The sequence below is a fragment of the Xiphophorus hellerii genome, chromosome 14 (assembly GCF_003331165.1).
Source record: "Xiphophorus hellerii strain 12219 chromosome 14, Xiphophorus_hellerii-4.1, whole genome shotgun sequence".
NCBI lineage: Eukaryota > Metazoa > Chordata > Actinopteri > Cyprinodontiformes > Poeciliidae > Xiphophorus > Xiphophorus hellerii.
In genome coordinates this window covers 5,722,029-5,747,827 of record NC_045685.1, presented here as the reverse complement: position 1 = coordinate 5,747,827, position 25,799 = coordinate 5,722,029, and the positions used below count along the sequence as shown (strand labels likewise).

The following is a 25,799-nucleotide window of genomic DNA, read 5'->3' as shown; positions in this document are numbered from 1 at the left end:
GATGTCTGGTTTTTATCTAACCACTTCGTGCCCATCTCCGTCCGACCTGGCCGAGAGGCGCCAAGAAGTCTGTTCCCCCTTTTCGGAATGCAAATTTATTGCTCTGTCTTCAGCGGGGGAGGCAAAAAGGCCCTGCTTTGTCTGCTGAATTCCCAACTGCTCAACAGAAACTATTCCAAATTAAAGTGTTGGCTATAACTGTTACACATGTCGTAGATTAACTGTATCAAGCATTAAAAATAATAATTTTTCTTTAACATTGCTATGGAAACACAAGGAGTAATGTATGAGATAAGACTACTGTCAATTAAAAATGCGTGCGTAGACATCTAAGTTAAGTCAGTAAATGTGCATAAATGTAAGTTTTGTATTTGTCCTGTATTTCAACTCATACGTACGTGTAACTTTACCTATGAGAATACTCAAAAACAAATAAATTAATACAAGTGTTTTTGATAGGTTTTATAGAGAGTAAGTATTTTTCCAGAAGTTAGACACACATCAGTCACATTTAGAAACTGGCTCTAAACCATCTGCTTGATCTATTTTGAACTGGGAGTGAGGAGGATCCTCTTCAACTTATCATGTCTTGCCTTAATTACTTGCTCTGTTCATAAGGAAAACATTTAACGACGTCTAATAATGACATTATTATTGTTTTTTGTTTTTTTTACATTTGAACTCAGTGAAAAGGATGATTCACCAAGAAGATCATCAGCCAAAGAATTTTATGTCTAATCTCACCTTATTTATTTTTTAATTTTTCTCATTTTCTAACACCCCCATCTCAGCCTCTTTATTGTGTTTTTATGAATCGCCCCTTTCAGAGATCTTCTGTTTACTCTTACCACTGCAGCATAAAGTGACACCCAACCCAAAACATTTGCAATGGAGATTTTATTCTTGAGTTTGCTTCTTTGATTGCATTGCATAAGACCAGTTAATGTGGTTCTTCCAGTTGAGCTGCGTTTTGTCGCCCTCTGCTGGTCATTTTTGAGTAAATTAGTTTTTTTTCCCCGTTGTGTTATTAAACATGTTGCAATAATAAAAAAAGAAACATAATAAAAGTAGCACCAGATAATAACTGAACAGCTTGCCAGTAATTTGTGGCACTTCAGTTTAAGTTCAATTTAAATTAAGACCAGATCAGTTTTTGGTCTCTTGAACAGAAAAATATTTTTTATTCTCTTACCATAAAACTAGGGTTTAATTTCCTTTTATACCTGGACTCAATGGAAGAATGTCACGTCAGCTTCATCTTCAAAAGATATTTACTTTGAAAATTGGTGACGTGTTAAATTCTTGTTACTTGAACATAAACGAAACATAGAAACATAAACAATGATAACTCAAAATGCTTTTCTGAAATACTGAGTGAGGTTTCTGTGTAACGATAGGCTGTTCTAACTAAATGTTGTATTTTTACATGAGAAAATGTCAACCATTCATTAATGCATTAGTGTGGATTATCAGTCATTAAGATGAAACCATCCTAATGCCTTTAGCTGAACTGATGTTATTATTCCTGTGCTGCGGTTGTTACCACATCTTCATTTCTTGTTTTCTCATTTGGATTTCTTTCTGAGGTTGGCAAGTAGGACACGGCTTGTTCAGATCCACATCTGGGTAGAGCTTAGTAATCGTTTACTTAAAACAAAGTAGAAGTATGGAAATAGTGTATTGTAAATCTGAAATAAAATCAATTACTACGGGCAAAATGAAATCTGAATGGCAACAATTGTGGGAGGAAGGAACTAAAGGTCGTCATTTATTTCATAGACAAAAGAAAGTAAGGAATATGGAATTAATGGGAGAAAATTAAGAAAAGAACAAGCAGGAATGACAAGATTGCGGCTCGGACATACTGGATTAAATAAAACTTTACACTTGATAGGTAAACATCCAACAGGTAGTTGTGAGTGTGGATATGGATATGGAAACAGTAGCACATGTAATAATTCATTGTGAAAAGTAAATATTAAGTAGAGAGAAGCTAAAACAAGAAGTTAAGAAATATGATATAGAGACATTAAAACTTAATAAGGTATTAATTAAACATAAAATAACTAAATCAGTTATTAAATTTTTGAAGGAAACAGGATTATAAGAATTTAGATTAAAGGGAGATCCTCTGGTTCAGATGGCGATAATACATCTTACCGTTAGATGTCACCCGCCGGTAAAAATGACAAAGAAGTAGAAAGAGGGTTTGAGCTTGTTGAATTTCTCTCAACCATGTTACAAGTTTGTTGACCCTCTAAAATGCACGAAGTTAAAACTCACTTCGTGTTAAAACTCTTAACATTTGTTCGGTGTGACGAGGTGTTGCTCGCCTTCTCTGTGAATGAATCCTTGTCGTCTGAAAGTGGAGTCCTGGACAAGAAACGTGGAAACGTTGCATCGGCTCGTGTCCTGCGTGGTCACAGAAGTTTGGAAAATCGGCCTACAATCCTTAAATCGTGTGAACCAGACTTAAGACTTACAACTCCACTCATCTCGTGGCGACCGCTGCCCTAACGCCAGCGCGTTCGCTATGCTAACACATCCCTTCAAAATAAGATACAGATGCGCCACAAAGAACAAACATTTTATTTTCGTGAAAATTTTAACTCACGATAACGACTAATAATGGATAATGTGGGAAATCACCTCATGTCCACTGTTTAGCATGATGCTAGTTTCTCTCCCTGAACATCCCCACATGTTTGTTTTTTAAATTTTTTTTCCAGTTATGAGGCACAGTGGCTAAACCTGAAACTGCTGCTGCGCAAGTTACGCAAAAGGTCGTTGCTAGGTAACCAAAGAATGGCTAAGTTGCTAGGTAACCAAAGAGAGAGCGAGGAAGAACTGCTAAAGTCATGCCTCTGCCTACATCTCCCAGAATGCTGTGAGGTTCTGGATCTGAGTTCAGATTCAAAACTGCTTTGGGTTTTTTTGTGACTCAAACTTTTTCCATATCTAAATGTGAAGCTAAAAATTAAACAAAATCTGTCACACAAATTCATTGTGTAACAGATCATTTCACCTCCTCTGGGTGTCACAGACAGAATCTGAGCCTGAGAACCGGCAAGAGGAGAGTTCATATCTACTAGGTAAGGTTTATTTGACTATTTTTATAACTTAGTGTAATTTGTAAGAAATAGGCTATGTATGAATATATGTTTGTGTGTGTGGCTGTGTCGCATTGTGTGTGTTTGTCTTTGTGTGGGTCAGACACACAACGTGTCAACATTTGTGTGCTTGTAGCCTGTATTTGTGTGGGTCATAAGCATTGTGTTGGTTTTGTGTTTGTATGGGTGGAAATTAGGGAATAAGCAAATTATTACTTATCTGCATGATAAGTAATAATTTGCTTTTACTTATCTTAGTAATAAGCAGATTATTACTAAGGTAAGTAATAATCTGCTTATTACTCATCTTAGTAATAAACAAATTATTAATAAGTAATAATTTGCTTATTACCTATCTTAGTAATAAGCAGATTATTACTAAGGTAAGTAATAATTTGCTTATTACTTATCTTAGTAATAAACAAATTATTAATAAGTAATAATTTGCTCGTCTTAAGCAAATTATTCTCAGGTAACAGAAGATCCTACATCATGGTCCTGCTGCTGACCTCTGGTCTGTTGTCTCCTCTCTGACTCTTTGCTCCTTCTGTTGTGACAATAAACATTTCTTTGAAATATATCAAAAGCAACAATGAGAACAACTTTTGCAAAGAAAATAAAGAGAACTGGGTTTATTCCTGGCAACAACTATCTATCAAGGAATATTACATGGGTTAACAGCAACATTAATATTCATGTTAACAGGCATTTCATGATATATTGGTATGAATTAACTAGTCATCATCTAGCCAACATTTTGTGGATACAACAACATTAGTCCACTTACATGATTATTTGGAAAAAAACTGCAACATCTTTTCTGCTAAGGCAACTAAAACGGATCCCATCAAAACCTTGACTGCATCTAGACACTGGTGACAAAGGGCAACGTGTGGAGAGCAACCTGTGGAAAGCAACCTGTGGAGAGCAACCTGTGGAGAGCAACCTGTGGAGAGCAACCTGTGGAGAGCAACCTGTGGAGAGCAACTTGTGGAGAGCAACCTGTGGAGAGCAACTCTCACCTGACATTATGTTTCTCTAATCTGAACCGTTTGCAAATTCAGTTTTCTAGAAATTAATACTACCTTTCTTGAGGACAATGTTCATTATAGTCAATCACCCCAATTTACATCATTTTTGAAATCCTGGGGGGAACCGGAGCACCCGGAGAAAACCCTCCACTAACACGGGGAGAACAGACAAACTCCCACAGAAAGAGGCGCCTGGTTGAGAACAAAGGCCTCTTTTCTGTGAAGATGTCGTGTTAACCACTGCATCACCGTGGTGACCTTTTTTTTTGTCTAAAATATGAGATGTAATTTGGGGTTTTGAAAATGGTTCTGACCTGGACTCTTTTAACTAGTTGCTTGTTTTAGAGGTTTTCTTTTCTCTCCACAAATGTTTCTCCAATCTGAACCGTTTGCAAATTAAATTTGATAGAAATTAAAATGACCTTTATTGAGGACACGTTACATTGGGCAATCATCAAAATTTACATGGTTTTTGGAAATCTGGGGGAAACCGGAGCACCCGGAGAAAACCCACGGCCATTTTTTTTTTCTGCTCTAAAATAAGAGATTTATTTTGGGGTTTTGCAAACGGTTCAGACATTTTCTCCTAGTTGCTCTATTATGACGTTTTCTTGCTCTTCTTCTGTTGTGATTTTTTGAGCTTAAAACTGTCTTGTACCCTCTTCCACACGGATGTTTTCTTGCCCACTGCCTCCACTGGTTCCTCTGACTGATTTTGCACACAGCTGTCTCTCATGTCTGTGGCCTCAGGTTCTCTCTCTACAACAAAATCATTTGCCTCCTTGTTAGATCCATGAGGAACATCAATGTCCTCTTCCAGTGTTTCTTCTAAGTGATGGTCCTGATTTTTGGCTGCAGAGTCAGAATTGTCTTCCTCATTTCCTTCTTGACACTTTGCCATGTTTTCTCCTGGAGGTCCAAATTCATTTCCGTCTTGAAGGTCAGATTTAATTTTTTCCTGCTCCGTTTTGAAACTAAACTCACAGGCAGAGTGCAGTTTCTGGAAGGCAGTTAGTTCTTTTATAAGATTTTCCTTTTCAGCTTCAAGCTCCATGATTTTTAGCGAGGAAGCTTCCCTCTCTTTAGCTACATCCTGCTTAAATATGTCTGCCTGCTGCATCAGGCCAGAAACTTCGACTTCATGTCTGGCTTTAAGTCCCTCAAAAGAAATAGTAGCCAGATCCAGAATACTCTTTAGATGTATTATTGTCTTATTGGATTGTTGTTGCAGGACAGACAACTCTTCTCTCCTTCTCTGGTCCATATCTTCCTTTTCTGCTCTCAGTGTGTTGATGAGCTCAAGGTCGTTCTTGGCTTTTTCCAGATGTGCTTCGTTCAAACGAGTTATTTCGAGCTGGCAATCCTTGTTTTGTTGTCTTAGCGCAGAAACATCCGCTTCATACCTCCACTTTAGGTTTCTGTATGAATTCTCCTTGTCATCATCATGCTCCAGCTGCATCATGTCAGCAGGGCTGAGAGTCGCTGGACTGTTAACTGTGTCTAGTTGTGCCTTTAACTCTAATGTCTTCTTCATAAAAATCTTCTTGATTGTTCTCTGTGTCTGTAGCTCATTCTTTGTATCCTCCAGTTCTTTTTGGGTGGTCTCCAGCTTTTGGGTCACATCAAACAACCTCGCTCTCTCCTTTTCCAAAATAGATCCAAGTCTTTGGATCTCTCTCTGCATTTCAATGGGAGACGGTCTGTTTTCTACCCAGCCTTGTTCAGTTTTCTCACTGTTGGAGTAATTATCCCTAGACATGTTTATAAAAAGCGCTTTGCGTACGTCTGAACTCGTCAGTAGTGCAGGAAGCAATGACAAGAAGGTAGCAGTTTGTTACATACATACAGTGCTGATGACATCACAAGCATGACTAGTTGTGACATCACAGAGTTTTCCTTCATCTTTGGAATGATGATGATGCCAGTGTTTGAGAAATCTACCACACTGACCAACCAGCCTCCTCAGTTATACAGTGTTAGGGTGACTGATTTATTCTTTCTGTAGAATAAATACATTTTGGTTCATGGTTATTTGTTTTTTGCTCTTACTTTTTTAGTTTCAGGTGATCCTAGTCCCTTGGCTCTGACACCAAATAATCACATCTAGTTGAAACAAATTGAGGCCATTTTATATGGAAATAGTTGTATTGTCTGTAATGTCAGCATCAATCCATTTGTTTCATAACTGAATCAGAGGATTTTCAGAGAATGGAGAGACCAAAGATCTTCATGAATCCCAAGGAACACGGCGGGGAACGGTCAGAGAAAAAGACATAAAAGTTCCAGTTCTAGTTTGTCATAAACCATGTAATTTGTTTTATTGGTGTTTTGAACGACTATTCCATGGACTCTAGACAGAAGTTGCTGGTGGATTAAAAAAATAATTAATTATAGTAGAACCAGAAAGGAGAACAGGTGAGGACTGATGTCAGGTTGATTTCTTTCAACGTTTCAATAGTTTTTTTCATTATTTCCACACTATAAGGGTAATAATTAGGAGATTTCAGAAATGGGTTACACAGAAAATAAAGTTGCGATGTACTATAATAATGTATACATCTGAAAATTGTTAAGTTGCTTAAATTCTCATTCTGTATGATAAAAAACATACTTTTTTAATATTTAGTTAATTCACATTCTGATACTGTACATTACTGTAGTGTCTGTTGTAAATACATGAATCCATGCAGGGTCATCAGGCTACATAGAGTCAAAGGGAGGCAGAGACAATAACACATATCAGTAGATATTTTAGTGAAATGTTGTGGCTGAAAATGATAGGAAACAAAACCATTTAGGCTTTTTTGCCTCAGTTTTTTTCATGTTTGGTAAGTTGCTGAATGCAGAGCTGGAAAGTGAGACTGTGTCATCAGTGAGGAGCTAAGGCGTCTGTTAGATGTGAAAAGTATCATTTTTATTTATTTTGTAGATCAAACTGTTGCACTGATGTAGAGAGTTGTTCAAGAGGAACAAAACTTGTTTTTAGATTTTATTTTTGTCGGTCAAAGTGCTGTATTGAGTTTCAAACTTTTGAGTCCTATTTTATGAGCTGTTTTTTTACTTCAGTTTTAGAAAGACGCAGAACCTGTTCAATTGCTAGTCAACTTATATCAAAGCATTTTGACCAAAAATCAAATGTCTGTTGACCAATAAAATATATTTAACCCCTTAATGCATGAATTATGATCCTTTGTGTCAGGATTTTTTTTTTTCCATACTGTGAATCAGGTGGTCAATTGTAATTTTCTCCAAATACACAGTTGTTATTTGTAAAATACATCAGTAGTATTGTTCTTTAGGGTTATCTGATGTCACAATATATTTTTTTTTACCTGCAAAGTCGTCTACGGTAGAAGGGGGGACCGGGTCAGTTGGCGTGCTTGTTTGTCTGGCGGCCATATTGGATTTAACAAAAATGTATTTCTTGCATTTGCAGCTGATGGCCTGATCACTACAGAATACACTATCTAATACACTATTAGAGTATTTTATGATGCATTAGTGTCCACTTCAGTGGTCTGTGTGAATTTATAACATAAAAATCCACAAGAAGCACAGGAAATGGCTTTTAGATAGCTGTCCACTGTAGTGAGCACTATTCATGAAAGCGCTATATACTGTATATATAATATAGTGGTTTAAGTATTGTCAGTAATGTCTGCCAGTAACATAAACCAGGTATATAATGAGCTCAGCACTCGCAGCCTGCCCCAGTTAGCAAACACCTGGTGGAACTGAGTGGGGAAGGGGAGGGGCTCTGTGAGACAGAACCCCACTAACTTGTAAACTGCAGCTTCAAGGAGGAGCTTTGTGGAAATAAGTGAAGCTTTGTGAGAGCAAGGGTTTAGGCACCCCAAATGGTTGCCACAGGAGCTTGAAGAATTTGTCAAACATGCATGAAAGACTGAAATCAACACTCTAACTATGTTTTTTTTTTTTTTTACGAAGGAATAACATTACAAAAGTATATAGGGTTCAAAAAAAGTCGATTTTACATAAAATCTTTTTTTGTGGCGCCAGAATTAAACAAATTAAAGTGTTTGTCAGCGACGTTTATTCTCATAAATGGTTCAGTGTCAGAGTCTTATTAAACAGTATTCTTCGGTGCATATGGTATGGCATTGTGATGCTTGTCATTGTAAGTTTCAAACGGTAATGAGTCGAGCTAACAACATTCTCTTGCTGGATATTCTGTCTATAATCAGGTGTAGCAGGTTCTAATGCATACAGTAGTTTGAGCTGGTAATCTATTCCATGTTCTTGTCCTAACTGGTAATGAACATCTGATTTTATTAGGTTTTAAAACCTGTCATTAGAGCAAACTTAATCATGGAGCTGATACTTTTGTTTTGTCTGTGGAGACACCGCCATTCCCTGTGTCCTCCAGTATACTTCCCCCCAATCCGCAGCCAAGAATTCCCATACTTATCCATCTGAAACCCCCTCGTCAACTTCAAAACAAAGCATCTATCATTCTCCAACCCAGGATTCCCAACTCGACCCTTGTTGCCAGGATGTGGCCCAACAAAATGATGACCATTGTACATTATATGGGTCTACTTTATAAATATGTGTTTTACACTTTATATTTTGGGTAAAATATCAAGTCTTTTCAAGTAAACAGGTTCAAATCCAAGTCTGAACATTTTTTCCAAGTCATTTCTAAAGTCTTAATATTAATCGGCTCAAGTCTGATTCAAGTCCAAGTCATGTGACTACAGTTCCCACCTCTGCATAATTTAAGTTGTGCTTCTCGTTTTGTATCAAATGAGTCTTCATGGGTAAATGTGTACTCTAATAATGTAGCCTGTGAACATTTAAGAAAACTTATCCCAGCTTTTTATACACAAGGATTCTGCAACACACAGGTAGACGGCTGCATTGTTCCATGTGGGGAAAGTTGTGGATTTTAGAGTTTGAGTCCCAGAACCGTCTCGCCACTTGACTTTTCTGACAATCACAGAAATCTGTTAGAGCCGGTATTTAATCGGCTAAATGGTCACTATGAATCCTCAGCCACTGATATGAATGTCAATTTATTAAGAAATGCGTACATACAGAATCCAAACGTTTCATTTTAGAAAAACTGGCAACCAGTGCAGCTTTCACCTCTGAACTTTTGTTTGACTCTGTCCTTGAGTATTGCACTTTATGAACCACGTGCTTCTTGTCTTGCCCTATATAATAGATAGATCAGTCCCCCTCCCACAAACAGTCACACTCTCTTAAAAGGTTTCTCTGGCGCATTGTGGTGATCACAGTGATCCTGTTGTCTGACAGATCCCGAAGCTCATTGATGAGCTCCTGCACACGGGGGCTGGGCCACGGGTGGCCGTTCAGGTAATCCCTCAGGATGAAGGAGCGCTCAACCAGGAGCTCCAGGTGCACCAGGTGTCGCAGTTTGTGGAGACTAAGAAGATCTTTCCCTGGCTCCCGGTGGAAAAATCTGCAGATGAGATGGGAAACATGTTAAAGGTTGAAGAAAATAAACAGAGCTGTTCATTTTTTTTTAGGGATTGTTCAGATCACATCTAAAACAGTGAGAGGCACTGAATTGTGGGTCAAAGCACAATTCACAGCATTGAAAGGCCATAGGTCATCCACAATGACATGGGATACTGATTAAGGCAGATACTGGATCATTGAGTTTACCCCTTGATAATTGTTGCTCTGTTGGTATTGTTGCTTTGATAGTGATCTGCATGGTTGTTTTCATCACAGGAAGATTTAGATTTTTCTATGTCATCATCAAGATGTGATGGTCGGGCGACCCGTCCAGGGCGGCCCGTCCAGGGCGACCCCACCTCTTGCCCGTTAACCGCTGGAGATAGGAACAGCACCTCTGCGGACTCGACTAGGGATGTATGATAATGGATGGACGGATGTCATCAAATTAAGAAAATTGTAATGGAAATATTCATTTGAGGAAAAGTTATGTTAAAGCTTTCTGTTGCACTTCAAAATTCTTAAAGAAATACACAAAATATTGTGCATTTCCAAGAACATAATGCCATTTTATAGCAAGTAACTGGTATCTTCAGTTGCTGTAAAATGCTATATTAAAAAAAAGACATTAAAGAAATTTGACTTCGCAATTTGATGCCTTCAAATTGGGACTCTGTCTCTTTAAGAAGCTCCTCTTTCTGACCCTCCACCTTTGGCGTGGAATAATAATGTTCGTCAATATGCCATTTACAATTACAACCATCTTAAGAACGCAGAAATGAGAAGTAGTTTGTATGATTAGCTCAGCAGACTCCTGGTTCCATGAGGCATCTGCTAATTGCTGCTGCTGCTAGTCTGGAGGAGTGAATGAGGTGAAAGCTCAGAGAATGAGCCTAGTGGAAATAAGCACATTTTTATGAAAGCAAGCATTTAGCACCCAGAATGGTTGCCACGGGAGATTCAAGGATTTCTCAAACATGCATGAAAGAATCAAAGCAACTCCTCAGGTATGTTTTTGATGGGGGAAAAACATTACACAGTGTTCCTAATTATTATGCAAGTGATATTTTCTCAGGTTTTCTTAAATGCAAATGATGGTCAGTATAGTTTTCAAGTCATGAACTATTACAGTATATATACAATTTTCCTGAACAAAGCTCCCCATGAGAACAGGATCTTTTTCAAAAATAAAAAACTCTAAATGCAAAATGTTCCAAATTATTATGAACAGCAGATTTTCTAAAAATGTTATGGATTATAAAGAACTGTAAACGGTCATTCTTTGAATGTGCAGCATTAAGTGGTCACATGTACTAAAATCAAAAGCTATTTCAATCAAAAACATCTTAACAGGCCGAGTTACATGTTAACATTGGACCTTCTTTGATATCACAGCACAATTCTTACATCCATTGAACTTGTGAGTTTGTGGAAAGTTTCTGCTTGAATTTCTTTGCAGGTCCCTTTATGGACTCTGAAGGGGCCGACCAATGATTCTCTCCCCATGATTTCAGCCCACAGCATGACTCCACCACCTCCTTGCTGACGTCACAGCCGTGTTAGGACGTGGTGGCCGTCCACCACCAATCCACTACTGCGTCCATCTGGACCATCCAGGGTTGCCCAGCAGTCATCAGTGAACAAGTCTGTTTGAAAATGAATCTTCATGTACGGTTGGGCCCACTGCCACCGTTTCTGCTTAGGGGCCCAATAGTAGGTTCATGCACCGCGAGCCTCTGCAGGATCCTCCACCTTGAGGTTCCAGAGGCTCAAATAACTGTTTGCTGTTTTGTAAGGACATTTTAACAGCTGCTCTCTTAATCCGATCAATTTGTCTAACAGAAACCTTCCTCATTGTGCCTTTATCTGTACAAACCCATCTTTGTTCTGAATCAGCCACAAATCTCTTCACAGTACGATGATAACACTTCAGTTTTTGTTAAATATCTAATGTTTTCATACATTAGATATTTGCTGAGGAAAATCATCATATAGTGTATTCATACAGAGATCCTTTCTCTTTCCCATATTGCTTGAAACCTGTGGCCTGCTTAATAAAGTGGAACATCCTTCTTAAGTAGATTTCCTTTAATTGAGCTCATCAGACAAACTAATCAACCAGCTCTCTGAAATTAATTATAGTGATTTAAAGAGCCCTGACACACAATACATCTATAAATTTAATATCACAACAAAAAATTTAATTTATGACACTTGGATCCAATTTGCATAATTTGGAACATGGTGTGTAACATGATGGAAAGCTCACAAAGTCAATTTTATAAGTCTTCCATTTGTCTTTTTCAACATATAATGTTCATTTTTTAGATTCCTTTAATTGTGTTCAACAGACAACACAATGTCTGCGTTTTCACAGATCTTGAAAATATGATTTTATAATTTCTTACATTTCCCCCCCATCTTGTGAATAAAACTATAAGGTTTAATGTAGCAATAGTCAACATATTAATGATTTTATCTTTAAATATAATCTGCACATTAGTGAAGTCTGCATTCCAGTAAACAAGTAACAAGTGTCCAAATGTTGCTACTCACCGTATCCTAAGAGTCTTGAGATGAGGAAATAGCATGGGGATCCATCTGCAGAGGCGTCCACTAGAACGGTTCTGCTCAATGTCCAGGTGCTCCAGTCCTGGAACTTTAGGAGCAATGGAGCCCATGTCTTTCAGAGTTATAGCCACTCGCAGTGTCAGCCTGGTCACACTGGGTGGGATGGTGGTTGTATATGTAGCAAGGGAGTTCCCACCTTAAGAAACATTAGAACATTTCCTCTCAGAACCAACACAGTGATTGTGCCAAATTCAAAGGAAACATCAAATTCTAAAGTCTCCCATCAACAGAACTTTCAAGGAGATCTGTTAATGGAACCTGTAAGAAAGTACCAGATTTTGGATAAGCCCAGGGTTTTTGTGTATCTGACCAAAAATGATATCAGCACATGATTCTAAAGAACTTCCCTTTTCGCCTGATTCACTTTGGCTGTTTCCACTTCAAGCTTGAGCTGCACTCTTCTAGGCAGAGGCCTCTGATGTCTGGAGGGTGCAGCTTCCAGCTCACCTACTAGCAGAGAGGTCTGGACTCTCCACTGTTTCTCTATTTGAGGCTTCAAACTCCTCATGCTCCTTGTTGCGGCTGCAGCTGTTCTGAGTGACAGCTTTTAGGAAACAACAAGTGTGTTTTAGCAAGGCTGAGATCTGGACTGTCGCAGGTCCACTGCATCCAAGGGCGTAGGTTTGGTCTAAGTTTTGGTGGGACCTTACAACTTACTGACCAACCCCCCCCCCCCACCCCCTCACCGACCATTTTTGACCAACTTGATCATACATACATCTTGTGTATACAACCAGATACAGTCATACTCAGCAGATCAGTTCAAGAACACAAGGGGCAGAGCAGAACGATGGAGAGGTGGCTGGAGCTTCAGGGCTCCAGGTGAGGTGTTAGTTCTCAGATATGTAATATACTGTGAAATTATCTCAGTAAATATGGCATTTGAAGTGTTAGTCTTAAATTAAGTTAAGCTAGTGTGAATACAAACCAGGTTACGCTTTGTTTGCTCTATAGGAGGCAGTCAGTGTACTCACAACAGGGTAGTCTGAAGTGCAAGAAGTCATTTTTTGTTCTTATCTGCAATTGTGTTTGTTGTATAATCAGTAGATCCAGAGGATCTTTCTTTTGATCTTACTTGTAATGTTTGCTGAATTTTGAAAAGGAAAAAGTAAAGCTCTGCTGTCTGAGCATCCTATGTGAAAAAATATTACATAATTAACAGACCTATTCTACCTCACATTCAGTGCTGACCTTACTAAACACCGGACTTTACAACAAATGCGTTGCGTGATAGATATCTAACTTATGGGTCCACTCACTGTACTTACAGCCGAGGTAGCGAAATAACTTCTAATGTCTGTCGTCCTTTTCTTTTTTGGTGGCGACATGGTCTCGGAGACTCATAATAAATGTCAAACTCAGAAGGAGACGCGTTCACTGTCAGCACCATGGACCAAGCTTCCGTTCCGCGTGTGACCAGCTGGCCGCCGCCTGTTGCAGCTAATCAAAGAACGTAGATCCACGTTCTGTGAGCCAATAGCGGGTCGTCATAGTTCATAACAGCGAATTTTAAAATGAATGCTACCACTGCGTAGTATATTGAAATATTAAACTAATCAATGTAGATTTTCGTTTATTTTGTTTTTGTTAAAGAATACATATGTTTTTTTTTTTTAATTAATATGGCAAAAATTGGTCGGGACTATTTTATATCCCTTGAATATTGGTCGTGACATGTCACGACCGTCCATACCCAAACCTACGCCCATGACTGCATCAACATGAAACGTTTACCTGGGTGGTACCTGATTTATACAGCAGGATGCAAGCTTGGCTCTCTTTGTGTGAAATGACCCGACAAAACCTGTGTGTTCTTTAGTCTTCCTGATATAATGGCAGCCAGGAACACAGACGAAGCAGTGAATGGACCTTCCAGCTGTTTTTATACTACAAATCACTGGAGACGCTGTTGGCTCAGCTGAGCTCTGTTACACTGAGGGTTGGACCACCCAGCTGTTTACTCTCACTGAGCAAGAAGGTAAAACTCAAACAGTATTGATGAAGAAGAAAAAGAAAGGAGTCCGTTTAGGTTCGATGTAATCAGCATCATCATGACACTAATCAACCGCAACATTAATCTAATTACATGTTTCTAAATACCATTATGCCCCACTTTTAGTGGAAGAATGACTGATGCTGTTTGCTAACTCGCATCCTAATGATCCAGACCAGCAAGCTACAAAAATGTGCTTTTAAAATCTTAAATATTTTATATTAAAATGCATTTGAAGAACATTTTAATATTGTGTACTTGTGATTTATCCACCCATACATAAATATCAGCATAAACAAACTACAGGATGTAAAAACATGCTGACAGGCAGCAGAACTGACCGATGACGGCGAGAGACTCCAACTGTCGCAGAGGGGTCAGCCAGGACCCGAGTCGACACTCGATCCCTTCTCTGATGTACCTGTAGCGGACAGCAAGAGACCGAAGTGAGGTCAGACTCCTCAGAGCATTTTCAGGGAGGATAGTCTCTGGGTAGTCCACAAGCTCCAGACTGGTCAGCGCCGGGCCGCCGTACGAAGACATTCCTGCAGCAGAAAGGAAAACATTAAGAAGCAGATCCAGGAGTGTAGATTATGACTTCAACACTGGATTATGTGAGAGGTTTAGGAGTTCTAATCTTTATTAACTGAAATAACTCAAGCAAAGTAATAGATTTTCCAGCTGGAAAATACATAAACTATCTATAAAACTGCTACTCGGCTGTTATTGTCCATCTGGTGAAAATTAATACAACAGTGGCCATGATGTAGTTTTATGTTTAGCAGGACTTCTGGTTTGCTAAATATGAAGCTACATATAGTAGTTTTGAACCGGTGTCCTGAGAACTACATTGTGACGAAAATACAGGAAAATATGACCGACTGTCCCAAAGGAAGGGAACGTTTGTGTATGTTGCTTGTTCTCCAAATTAGTATATTTACGCTATTGAAATGGGACTGAACGTACAGTGTATAATTCGGACCGTCACTTGTGAAGCTATGACGGCAGGCATAAGGAGAAGGCATACCTGGCTGTTCTGGATTCGGTGGACTCAAGTAGTCGTCAGGAAGCGGTTCTGGTGGCTCCCCCTTCATCCCCCAGGAAAGGTGGATCAGCTTCTTCAGCTTCAGCAACATGGCGTGGAAGTCGTTGCGGGGAACAGGCCTCACCTTGTCCAGCCCGCAACCCTCACTCTGCTGGTGGAAAAGGAGGAAGCGCAGGTTGACCAGCTGGGACACAGTTTTGATGAACGCCACAGTGTCGGGCAGCCGCACTTTGCACACGCTCAGGTGCGTGAGGCGCTCCTGAAGGTGCTCCGTCAGGCTGTGGCCAAGCAACGCTTCATCCCAGGTGGCGTTCCGTACCCCGAGGTCCCGTAGGTTGGGAAATCGGGCAAGGTTGTTCGTGTATTTCTCTTTATATTGTCGCCCGCCATCTACAAATACTATGGCAGTGAGCGACGGGAGGAACTTCACCAAACGTCGCCACTCTTTACGCCGCAGGTGTCGCACAGCCACCCGGGTGAGCTTGCGATAATTCAATGTGTGCCAGAAGCCGTAAGTGTAGCGGCGAAGTTTGGACATCGCCACAGTGTAGTCCTTCCATAGGGATGGGTGGTCGACAAGCTTCTTTAAGTGCCTGCAGCAGGAGCGGACCGTGTGTTTTTCCTCTGTGCTAAGATAGCTGAACACATAAACCCAAAGTTCAGGTGGCAGCTGCGGTGGTCCTTCCATTACTTCATGAACAACAGGCAACAAACCTAGTGCGTAAATATACTTGTATGTGCACCAGGTGTATCAAGTAGCGTGCAGTTGATTGGTGGGCGGGGCAAATAGCTTTATAGCTGAGCAGGCCGCTGCGAGGTGCGTGTTAATGATGGGATTTTCGGCTCCTTTTCGAGATGCGGCTCTAATGGCTCTTCTTACTGTGGAGAGCCAGCTCTTTCGGCTCCCAAACGGCTCCCCATATATATTTTTGACATTATTAATTAATTAATAGCTTAAACCTAATTTTATAATACTTTGTTTCATTATTGACATTGTTAAGCACTTATGATGAGTAAAAATGCCGCATAACAATGCTATAGCAATACCGATGCGTGTGATGTCCGCATGTGCCTGTGCAGGTTGTTTGTCGAGCCTGCACGATAGGAAATGCTGACTTTGCACAGTCTGCACTCTGCCCTGGAGCTTGATGTAGCATTAAAATGAGTCCAAATCTTGCTCCGTTTTCTGTCACTCATTTATTTTCACCTATTCAGTTCTCACACTGACTCCCCTTCTTTCTGTGCTTCTTGACCGTTGAGTGAGTGTCTGTACATAAACACCTGCCGACGAACGCTATACAGCTTGGCCAATTGCCTGCCGTTTCCACAAAAAAAGTGGAGATAAACTTTTTTTTCAGTGTTTTCCCGCCACATTATTAATTGTAACTATGTGTGATTGGTCAGATGTGTGGAGCACACGCTTGACATGAGGGCAGTGGACTGACCGAGGGGAAAAAAAACTCTCCGCTCTGGCACTGGCAGAAGAGCAAAACGTGCAAGGAGAGGGAGAAGGGGGGGAGAGACAGCGAGGCACCGCAGGACAAAAAAAAAAACGATGTGGGGAAAAACTATCGGCTCTGGCACTTGCAGAGCACAAGCACAACGACAGGGAGGCGGAGAGACAGCGATATACTGTAGAAAAAAACCCGGCTCCCAAATAGGATCCTAAAACAGCTCCCATTGTGGAGCCGGTTCCAATCGTTCACTTCAAAGAACGGATCGTTAGCGACCGACACATCACTAGTGCGTGTGTCTTTGTTTCCCCTGCTACATAACTGCTGCACAAGTGGCTGGTGTGCTTGATCCGCTCATCTGAATCGTAAGTGCCATTTTGTACCATCTGTGGGACTGTGGTTAGGTTTTGGTGCCATCTATACCTGCCGTGCGTTTCTGCAGCGTTGCTCGGCTGGCGTTAGCGGCTGCAGCTGGAGGTTGTTGCGGCTTCCATCTAGTCCTCGCCTGCTGATCCGCTCTCTGCCTGGGTCGGCTGTGCTACCACTCCTGGGTAAGCTGCCTGTTTAGATTTTAATTCACTTTACCTGAATCCACGGGTTTTCTAATGAGTTTTTTTTGGTTTAGGATTGTTTTGGAGTTTCAGCGCTTGGACGCTCTGCTGTCTTGTCTTGCCGGTGTTTGTTTGAGCCGCTCTGAAGGAAACCTGTTGCTGATTGGACAGGCTGAGCGAGCGGGACAGGACTCCTCTGGCCCCATTTGAAAGGCACTGAAATTGGACAACGACGATTTGTTCCACCGTTTGAAAGTGTTTGTGTTTTTTTCTTTTACAGTTTGTTTGCTTATTATTGAAATTATTAATGAGTTTGCTTTCTTTTATTTTGATTTACTAATTTGTTTTCTTTTGCATTACATGTTTTGTTTGTTCATTTTTTTTTTTTTTTTTGGAATAATTCAAACTGTCATTTTATTTCACATGATCCCTTTTCCTTTCCAGGAACAGAGTAGTAGGCCTGAAGCCATGATTTTAAAAGGAAATGTTTTAATGAAATTGTTTTAAATAAAATATTGTGAACTATTCTGTGTTCTGGTGCATCTTGTTTTAAAAAGAGCGCCCCTGCTGGTCACAGAGGCAAGAAGAAGAGAAGGACCAGGAAGGATGCCGTCCTCTCTGCGGCTGCGTGAAGCCTGCGTCACGGCAGCTCACGGTGACACGTGACGAAAACAAACGGTGAGCAATGAGGAGGCGCTGTGTGCTCATACGTTCAGCCCTTTCGTCGCTTGCATCTATTGGCGTATTAAATAAACACATTTTAAATCAAACGGATTAAGAGATACTGGTGAGTGCACCACCAGTATTGTAAGCTCGAAAAAAGGTTTTAAAAACCAAAGAGCGGCTCTAAGATTTGAGTCCCGTCTTCCAGAATCTAGAACAGCTGGAAAGGAGCCGTTCAAAAGAATTGGATCGTTTGTGAACATCAAATAACTACTTATATTAGTCTGTATTTTTAACTGCATGTAATACCTCTCTCAACAAACTTTTCTTTTTTTTTTTTTTTGTGGAAACTTTAACTGTGAAAAATGACTACATTTGTTAACAAACCCTGATTTTTTTTATTTCCGTTGTAGGAGTCATGTAATGTTTCTTCCAATCATGTTCCGGCCGATGTTCCAAATTTATGTGATATTTATCCATCGCTATTGCAAATGACCCCAAATTTGTTACATCACCTTTTTAACTCTTATTTCCTTTACTTCGTTTTATTTTGTATGAGATATGGTTGACTTCCGGTTTCTGATTTGATGCTTTTATTTTGATAAGACAACTTCGCTTGTTGCAGCTTAACGACAAAAAAACAACCGGAAGACAAGTTGCAACATTGTTGTTAAATGCATCTTATTAGCGCCACAAGGTATTTTTTCCCCCACAAACTTTGATTCTCAAAATTAACCACAGTTAATATTTAATATTTCTGGGAAGATTTTTACAGAATAAGATTTTCTTTTTTTTTTTTTCCAGTTACCACACATCTGTAGCTGGTTTCTGACTTCTGTTAAGTTGATCACATTTATGTCTTTCACATTATAAATATTAAGGTTGTCTTTATCTGCAGACAAATAAAAATAAAATCTACATATCAAAAGTAAATTACACACTTCTGTTTCCTGATAGGATAAATAATAACCAGCTTGTATGCTGAGTTTCCGGTTTAAGATCAGGAAAATATTTACAAATTTTTTAAATTAAACTGAAACAGACAGAACAAAATAATATTCTTTTCTGTTAGCGATGGCAAAACGTTTTCTTTACGCTGAAGCAGCAAATCAAACTCCTTCCTGAAGCGACAATAAAACATTTTATCTCTCTGGAAAACTGACGGCTTTTGTTTCCAAACTTTCTCTTCATGATCTAACCTGATGCCACCACGTCTGTCTGAAATGAGATCTAAGCTCGGACGATTATTTACATGTAAACATTTTCATAAATCTATTGTCTCAACCTGCTTCTTAAATTATTTGGGCAATTTATTTTAAATAGTTTACTATCCGTTACAAGCCGTTTCAATAGTAAAATAATTTTTGGAGTGAATATGCAAATCATAACAGAAGCGGAGAGGAAGGCGCTCTGCTGCCTGGGTTGTGTGTCAAGTAGCAAGACACAAGCAAAGAAAATTGATAAATAAATGTAAAAAAAATAAAATAAATAATCAGAAAACACTTTAAGGAGCAATGCTTCTTACAATCAGTTTTCCAAAAATCTGTAGTACCTTGTTAAGATTTGACAGAAATTCAGCTCATGAGCCGATCAGTGTTTGGCCCTGAAAAGGGCCTTTGTTTGGTCGAGTGAGCAAAGTTGTCGGTTTAACCCCCGAAGCCGTACAGAGTGCGGCCCTGCCTCTTCAGAGCGTACACCACGTCCATGGCGGTGACGGTCTTCCTCTTGGCGTGCTCGGTGTACGTGACGGCGTCACGGATGACGTTCTCCAGGAAGACCTTGAGCACACCGCGGGTCTCCTCGTAGATGAGACCGGAGATCCGCTTGACTCCCCCGCGGCGAGCCAGACGGCGGATAGCGGGCTTGGTGATTCCCTGGATGTTATCGCGGAGAACTTTACGGTGCCGCTTGGCGCCTCCTTTACCGAGACCTTTGCCTCCTTTTCCTCTTCCGCTCATTTTGTTTTCTTCTTCTGTGGAAACACAAAGACGAATGTGAGCGCGAGCTGCGGAGCGTCGCTTTTTATGTGTGAGCTGCGGACCTATGAGGAGCCGAGCTCAGCAGCTCCTCCTACAAGCCAGATTGAGAACGTTCTTTTTAAAAGCAATAATTGAACTTTGATGAAATGAAATTATTGGGTGAATCAAACTCCGCTCAACAGAGTCTGAAAGGAACAAACATCAAATCAATGTAGTTCTACTGGCTGTCATGTGAAGTTTGTGTTGATGCTTTTGTGCAGCTGAGGAACATGTGAGGGATTTCTGAACCAACTTTCACTCCATTTAACTTGTCAATGATCAACATCCAATCCATCCATCCATCCATTTTCTGTTCACCCTTGTCCCTAATGGGGTCGGGAGGGTTGCTGGTGTCTATCTCCAGCTATGTTCCAGGCGGGAGGCGGGGTCACCCTGGACAGGTCGCCAGTCTGTCGCAGGGCAACACAGAGACATACAGGACAAACAGCCATGCACACACACACACACACACCCCTAGGGAGAATTTAGATAGACCAATTAACCTAACAGTCATGTTTTTGGACTGTGGGAGGAAGCCGGAGTACCCGGAGAGAACCCACGCATGCACAGGGAGAACATGCAAACTCCATGCAGAAAGACCCGGCCGGGAATCGAACCCAGGACCTTCTTGCTGCAAGGCAACAGTGCAGCCCCAACATCCAATCATATTTGATAATTAATTGATTTCAATAATACATCAGATGAAGTATTTATGAAGTGTTGGCCTCATTTCTCCTTTCAGAATTGAATATGGAAGTTTTGTTCCATTTGATATTTGTATTTTTGAGTGTTTTTCCCTGCTCTCTGACTTACTTGTTGTAAAAAGTTCATTTTATTTATGATATGGCTGTTTAAACATTGTGACTTTCCTGATTCATGGTGAAAGGAAGTGAGTGCTGTGTGAGCCTCACTTCCTTTCTAAGCTGTGAACAGTGAAGTAATAAGCAGCGGCCAAAGACTCGTGTAGCATAAAGACACTAGATGAGAAGAAAAAGAGTGAAAGTTGATGTCTTCCACATATACTGGTATCCAGCCAAATGAGGTGAATCCTTTCTGGGAAGTGGAAGTCTCATGACTGTTAAACTACTGTACAACATGTGGCAGCTACATTAATTATTTAATAAGCCATATAGTTATAAATTGGTGTAAAAGTGTTGAAGTTATGAAGTAGAATGTGGGTCAGTCAAAGTAAAGGACGAGCTCTTCAGCAGAATGTGTGTTGGCTCTTAAAAGAGCCTTTGGTGAGTAAAAAGCTGAAGCTGCTGTTTATTTCTTGGCCTTCTTCGCTGCGGCCTTCTTGGCTGCAGGTTTCTTTGCTGGACTTTTCTTGGCTGCGGCCTTGGGTTTCTTGGCCGCGGCCTTCTTGGGGCTCTTGGCGGGCTTCTTGGCCGCTTTCTTGGCCGGAGCCTTCTTCGGGGACTTCTTGGCTGCTGCTGCCGCCGCTGCGGGTTTCTTGGCGGCGGGTTTCTTGGCCGCTGCGCTCTTCTTGGCGGCGGGCTTCTTGGCCTTGACGGGAGCCTTCTTCTTCACCACCTTCTTTTCCGGTTTAGCGGCTTTGGGCTCCTTGGCGAGCTTGAAGGAGCCGGAGGCCCCCGTGCCCTTAGTCTGGCTCAGGGTCCCTTTGGTGACCAGCTTGGTGACGGCGGTGTTGATGCGCTTGTTGGCCTTGCTCACGTCCACTCCTTTCCCGGCCAGCACCTTCTTGAGGGCCGCCAGGGACATCCCCTTGCGCTCCTTGGACTCGGCCACGGCGGCCACGATGAGTTTCGGGAGGCTGGGTCCGTCCTGCTTGGCCCGGGGAGCGGACTTCTTCTTCGGGGCTTTGGCCGGAGCCTTAGCCGGCGCGGCTGCTGGAGCTTCCTCTGCCATGTCTGTCGGGCTGTTTCGTTCCTCGGAACTTGTGGAGCTCAGAGCGGGAGGCGGGACTTATAACACACATGAGAACCGTGAAGAGACAACGCAGCCCGCTGCTCTGCTGCCGCCTCGAAAAGCGGCTCCACTTTGTGTTTTCTCCGCCGACATTGAGCCTCGAAACACTCCGAAAACAAACATCTTACAAGACCAAAGTTACTGGAGCAGGTAGAAAAGTCTCTCTCCTCCACGCTGAGCTCATGTTTGATGTCCGACAAGTTTCTCCTTCGTCCCAGGAGCCTTTAAAGCGGCCAGATTCTCGGTCTGTTTGCGCCGCTTGCGGGGAGTTTTCCTAGAATTTCGCCTCCGAAAACATCCCAAACTATTTTAAGTCGCATGTAATGTTTGCGTTTCTAATAGCAGACAAACGAGGAGACAGAGTCACGGTGAAAACGTTGCGCTGAATCGATCCAGTGACTTTTAAGAGAAGCATTTTCCGCGGATGTAAACACACCGCTGTCCCGCTGCTGGAGGCGGACTGCTCCCAGATGATCCGATGGATTAAACGTCTCATCTGCATTAAATATGAATTCAGCAGCAGATGCAATGAAAAACACTCTCATAGCTAGTCCCCGTCAGAAAATATATATCTTTTTTTATTGCCTTTCACATTCGCACGACCTCTTAATCCACTTTTAAATAGATCGTTTTTGAATTAGTCAATTATTACTTGCAGACAAATTAAATTCCACGAGGCCATGACTGAAATACTACATTCTAAAAGCAGGACACTTAAGAAAATTAAAAATATCTTCATTTTGATGAAGAAAATTAAAATGACTTATTTTGATGAAACCAAAGTCTCATTCATTCATTCAGGTAACCATATAGTTGCTTCATTTTCTCATGTCAGTACCATCTTATTGTTTTCCACTAGGGTGTCTTCATCGGCACAGTGGTTACTGGAACATAAATAGTAATAAAATTAACCTTCAAGATTTAAAAAAAAAAAAAAAAAAAATGAAGCATTCAAATGTCCGTATCAGTTTCATTTGACTTTAAGAAAATGACATTGAAACTTTTGAAAGACCATTTTGATAGAATCTCTGACCGTCTACTGTATATTTTTAAAGTTAGACTAAGAAAGATTCTTAAATCGTTTCATTGTATGTATGTAAAAATCACAAAATAAAACCAATAAGGTATAAGGCGATTGATGATCAATGCATCGGACGGTTTAAACGGCACATTACTGCTACAATAAGGTTCAGTGTTACATTTATTATTCTGTTTATCTCATCATTCATCGTACCAGGATCAGGATCCTCCGTCTCATGCACACATTTATTAAGAATAAGAATTTACACAAACTAAAGATGACGATGGAGATCGGTGACTTCACAACCAGGAAAGAGGTCATTGGTACACTGTAAAAACTGACAACCCCCTTAGGAAAAATACTCTTCTTTTTATCTCCTAATGGCTTAAGAAGCTGTTTATGGTTCTTAAATATAACTTTGAGGGCATTCATGATCTGGATGAATCTCAAAATGAGAATTAGTTTGATACCCCTGCAGCAGTTCGAGGCAAAAAAGAGGCCCAACCAAGTATAGAAATGAAGTGACATTTGTATTCAGAAGATTAATTAATGAAAAATGTTCACTTTTATTGGCCCTATGTCATAGTCTAATTTTTGGAGACGCTGTATTAGGGGTTTTATGTATCTGTAACCCATAATCATTAAACTCACACACACAAAAGAGAAAAAAAAAGATTTAAATATTTACCCTGCGTTGAATGAATCTACGTAATATATGAGTTTTACTTTCAGAAATGAGTGACAAAAAAAATCAATTTTTTCCAATATTATTTGAATTTTTTTCACGTGCATTAAAGTAAAGCCACTTTCCTAGTAGCTAATGACGTGGCGTCTGTCTACTACTACAGGTAAGGGAAATATTAATGATAGTAACTTCATGATCTCAGTATTTTGAAACAATAGCTGTCAGGAGACCCTGATGAAACTAAACTCCAGTTAGCAGGTGTTGGCCTAGGATTTTCTGCCAAAAGACACGCAAGACACGTTTTGAACTACTAGTTTAGATAAATCTGTATTATAGTTTGTGAGCCATAAGTTTGTTGACAGCAGCTAAAACATTCATCAGTTAAATCTGACATTGTTAGAGCAGTTTTCTGTTGCTGGAGGGGAAAAAAAGTTAAAGTTAGCATAACACTAAAAGCTGAGTATCAAAACAAAAGCTGGAGCAGAATTTATTAAAGGCTGTAGCTGTATGTGTGGTGAAATGATAAAGCTTTACATGTTTCAGGCGAGACATTGACAGAACAGCACAGTAGCTTTCTTAACTGATTTAATAAATTTAGGACAAGCCTACTGACACTTAGTTAAATTACTCAGATGAATTTAAAGCACAACCCTGAATGGAAGATCTCTAGTTTCAATCTAAAACTAAAACAGCCGAGCTTTGTGTCGATGCTGGTTGTTCCGAAACAGTGAATGATGTTAGTTGTACTCACCAGTATTAAGGTGAGTTTTGAACAAAGAAGAGTTGAACTTGAAACGTGTTCTTCTTGACGACTGTTCTGTCTTCACTCAGTCATTTCAGGAATGTGGCTCTTAAACTCGGCCTTCAACTTTTGCTCCTCTTGTACTTTGATGGTTTGTTTTGACTTTCATCATCACGCGTCACACTAAACACAAGATCTGACAGAATATTGTCGTCTGTTTAACGGGGATCCTTTTTCTTAGTGTGTTGATGATTTGGATGATGGCACTCGACAAAATGTAATGTTTGTTACTGCTGTATACGTCGGTATAACTGTGTGTTGTTTTTATGAGTTTTTTATTTTTGTGTTTTATCATGTAGACAACTTTGAACTACTTCGTTGCTGAAATGTGTTGTACAAATAAACTTGACCGATTAGTTCAGGAGTTTAGCCCAAGGAATTCACAAAAAAGTTCAAGTTAATATATAACATAATACAACCACAGAACTCTTTAATTAATTTTTTTAAGAACACATGTTCTGCTCCCATGTTATCTGAACAACATAGCTTCATGTTGAATAAATCACAGCAAGTTGAGGTTTATGCCTTTAATGTCTTTTCCTGATAATTTAAGTCTGTTGCTGGACACAAACTCAACAGAAACGTCCTGCATAATGTACCTGGTTTGTCAGTCTTTTACCACTGTTTGTTCAATTTATACATTTTTTTAAAAGTTGATTTGTATTGTTAAGAGCCATAAAATAGTCGCTGTGTCATGTTGTGGCCACTGGGCGTCGCTGTGGTTCAACGAATATATACCAGAACCGTAGCACCGGTGAGACGTTAGCAGGTTGTAAAAATAAAAGCAGAAGAGACACTGGTCATTAAAGATCTTATGTCACTTTACAGAAAATTAAGTTGGACTGATGAGGATAAAGAAATAATAAATAAATTGCAATCTAAATTAGATGAGATATACATAAATAGGGCAAAAGGTGCTTCTGTAAGGTCCAGAGCCAGGTGGATGGAAGAAGGAGAAAAAAATAGTGCTTTCTTTTGTAACTTAGAAAAACGTAGACAGGAATATAATGCTATTAATAATCTTATAATTGATGAAGTGGAATGTTCTGAGAATAACAGAATAACAGAAGAAGTATTTAAGTTTTATAGTAATCTTTATAAATCTTCACATACAGAACAAATTACTTCATCCTTTTTTGATAAAATAAGTAATCTAGTTCCTGTTATTGATGAAAACTTCAAAGAAATTTGTGACGAAGAGCCAAGAATCTCTGAATTTGACATTGCTATGAGAAATATGGCTTCTGACCGCCAGACGGACTCACAGCTAATCTTTATAAACATTTCTGGGAGGATTTAAAACTTCTGTTGTTTCAGGCTGTAGAAGAATGTGTCAGTAGGAAGGAGCTCATGGAAACTATGAAACAAGGCGTAATTAAACTAATCCCCAAACCTGGTAAAGATAAGAAAAATTTAAATAA

General features: G+C 40.1%; 3 protein-coding genes across 3 annotated transcripts; all 3 read right to left on the bottom strand.

Annotated features, from left to right (window-relative positions):
• Positions 1-9,158: 9,158 nt before the first annotated feature.
• Positions 9,159-15,945, bottom strand: LOC116733448 (uncharacterized). The gene is made up of 4 exons (XM_032584303.1): positions 15,238-15,945; positions 14,552-14,755; positions 12,143-12,353; positions 9,159-9,587 (listed from the first exon to the last, which is right to left on the bottom strand). Exons 1-4 carry the CDS (start codon positions 15,941-15,943, stop codon positions 9,335-9,337), a joined length of 1,374 nt encoding a protein of 457 aa, XP_032440194.1. The 5' UTR covers positions 15,944-15,945; the 3' UTR covers positions 9,159-9,334.
• A 2,779-nt stretch (positions 15,946-18,724) lies between these two features.
• Positions 18,725-20,209, bottom strand: LOC116733470 (histone H4). Its single transcript, XM_032584327.1, has one exon. It carries the CDS (start codon positions 19,879-19,881, stop codon positions 19,570-19,572), a length of 312 nt encoding a protein of 103 aa, XP_032440218.1. The 5' UTR covers positions 19,882-20,209; the 3' UTR covers positions 18,725-19,569.
• Positions 20,210-21,158: 949 nt separating this feature from the next.
• Positions 21,159-22,002, bottom strand: LOC116733474 (histone H1-like). The gene has a single exon (XM_032584331.1). The coding sequence runs from the start codon at positions 21,808-21,810 to the stop codon at positions 21,208-21,210; it is 603 nt and encodes a 200-aa protein (XP_032440222.1). The 5' UTR covers positions 21,811-22,002; the 3' UTR covers positions 21,159-21,207.
• Between the last annotated feature and the right edge of the window lie 3,797 nt (positions 22,003-25,799).

Coding starts and splice junctions, on each gene's coding strand:
- LOC116733448 (XM_032584303.1), bottom strand. CDS start 15,943: ATGGAAGGACCACCGCAGCTGCCACCTGAACTTTGGGTTTATGTGTTC. Junction 14,756..15,237: donor ACCGAATCCAGAACAGCCAG/GTATGCCTTCTC, acceptor TTTCTGCTGCAG/GAATGTCTTCGTACGGCGGC. Junction 12,354..14,551: donor GGAGTCTCTCGCCGTCATCG/GTCAGTTCTGCT, acceptor ATGTTTCTTAAG/GTGGGAACTCCCTTGCTACA.
- LOC116733474 (XM_032584331.1), bottom strand. CDS start 21,810: ATGGCAGAGGAAGCTCCAGCAGCCGCGCCGGCTAAGGCTCCGGCCAAA.
- LOC116733470 (XM_032584327.1), bottom strand. CDS start 19,881: ATGAGCGGAAGAGGAAAAGGAGGCAAAGGTCTCGGTAAAGGAGGCGCC.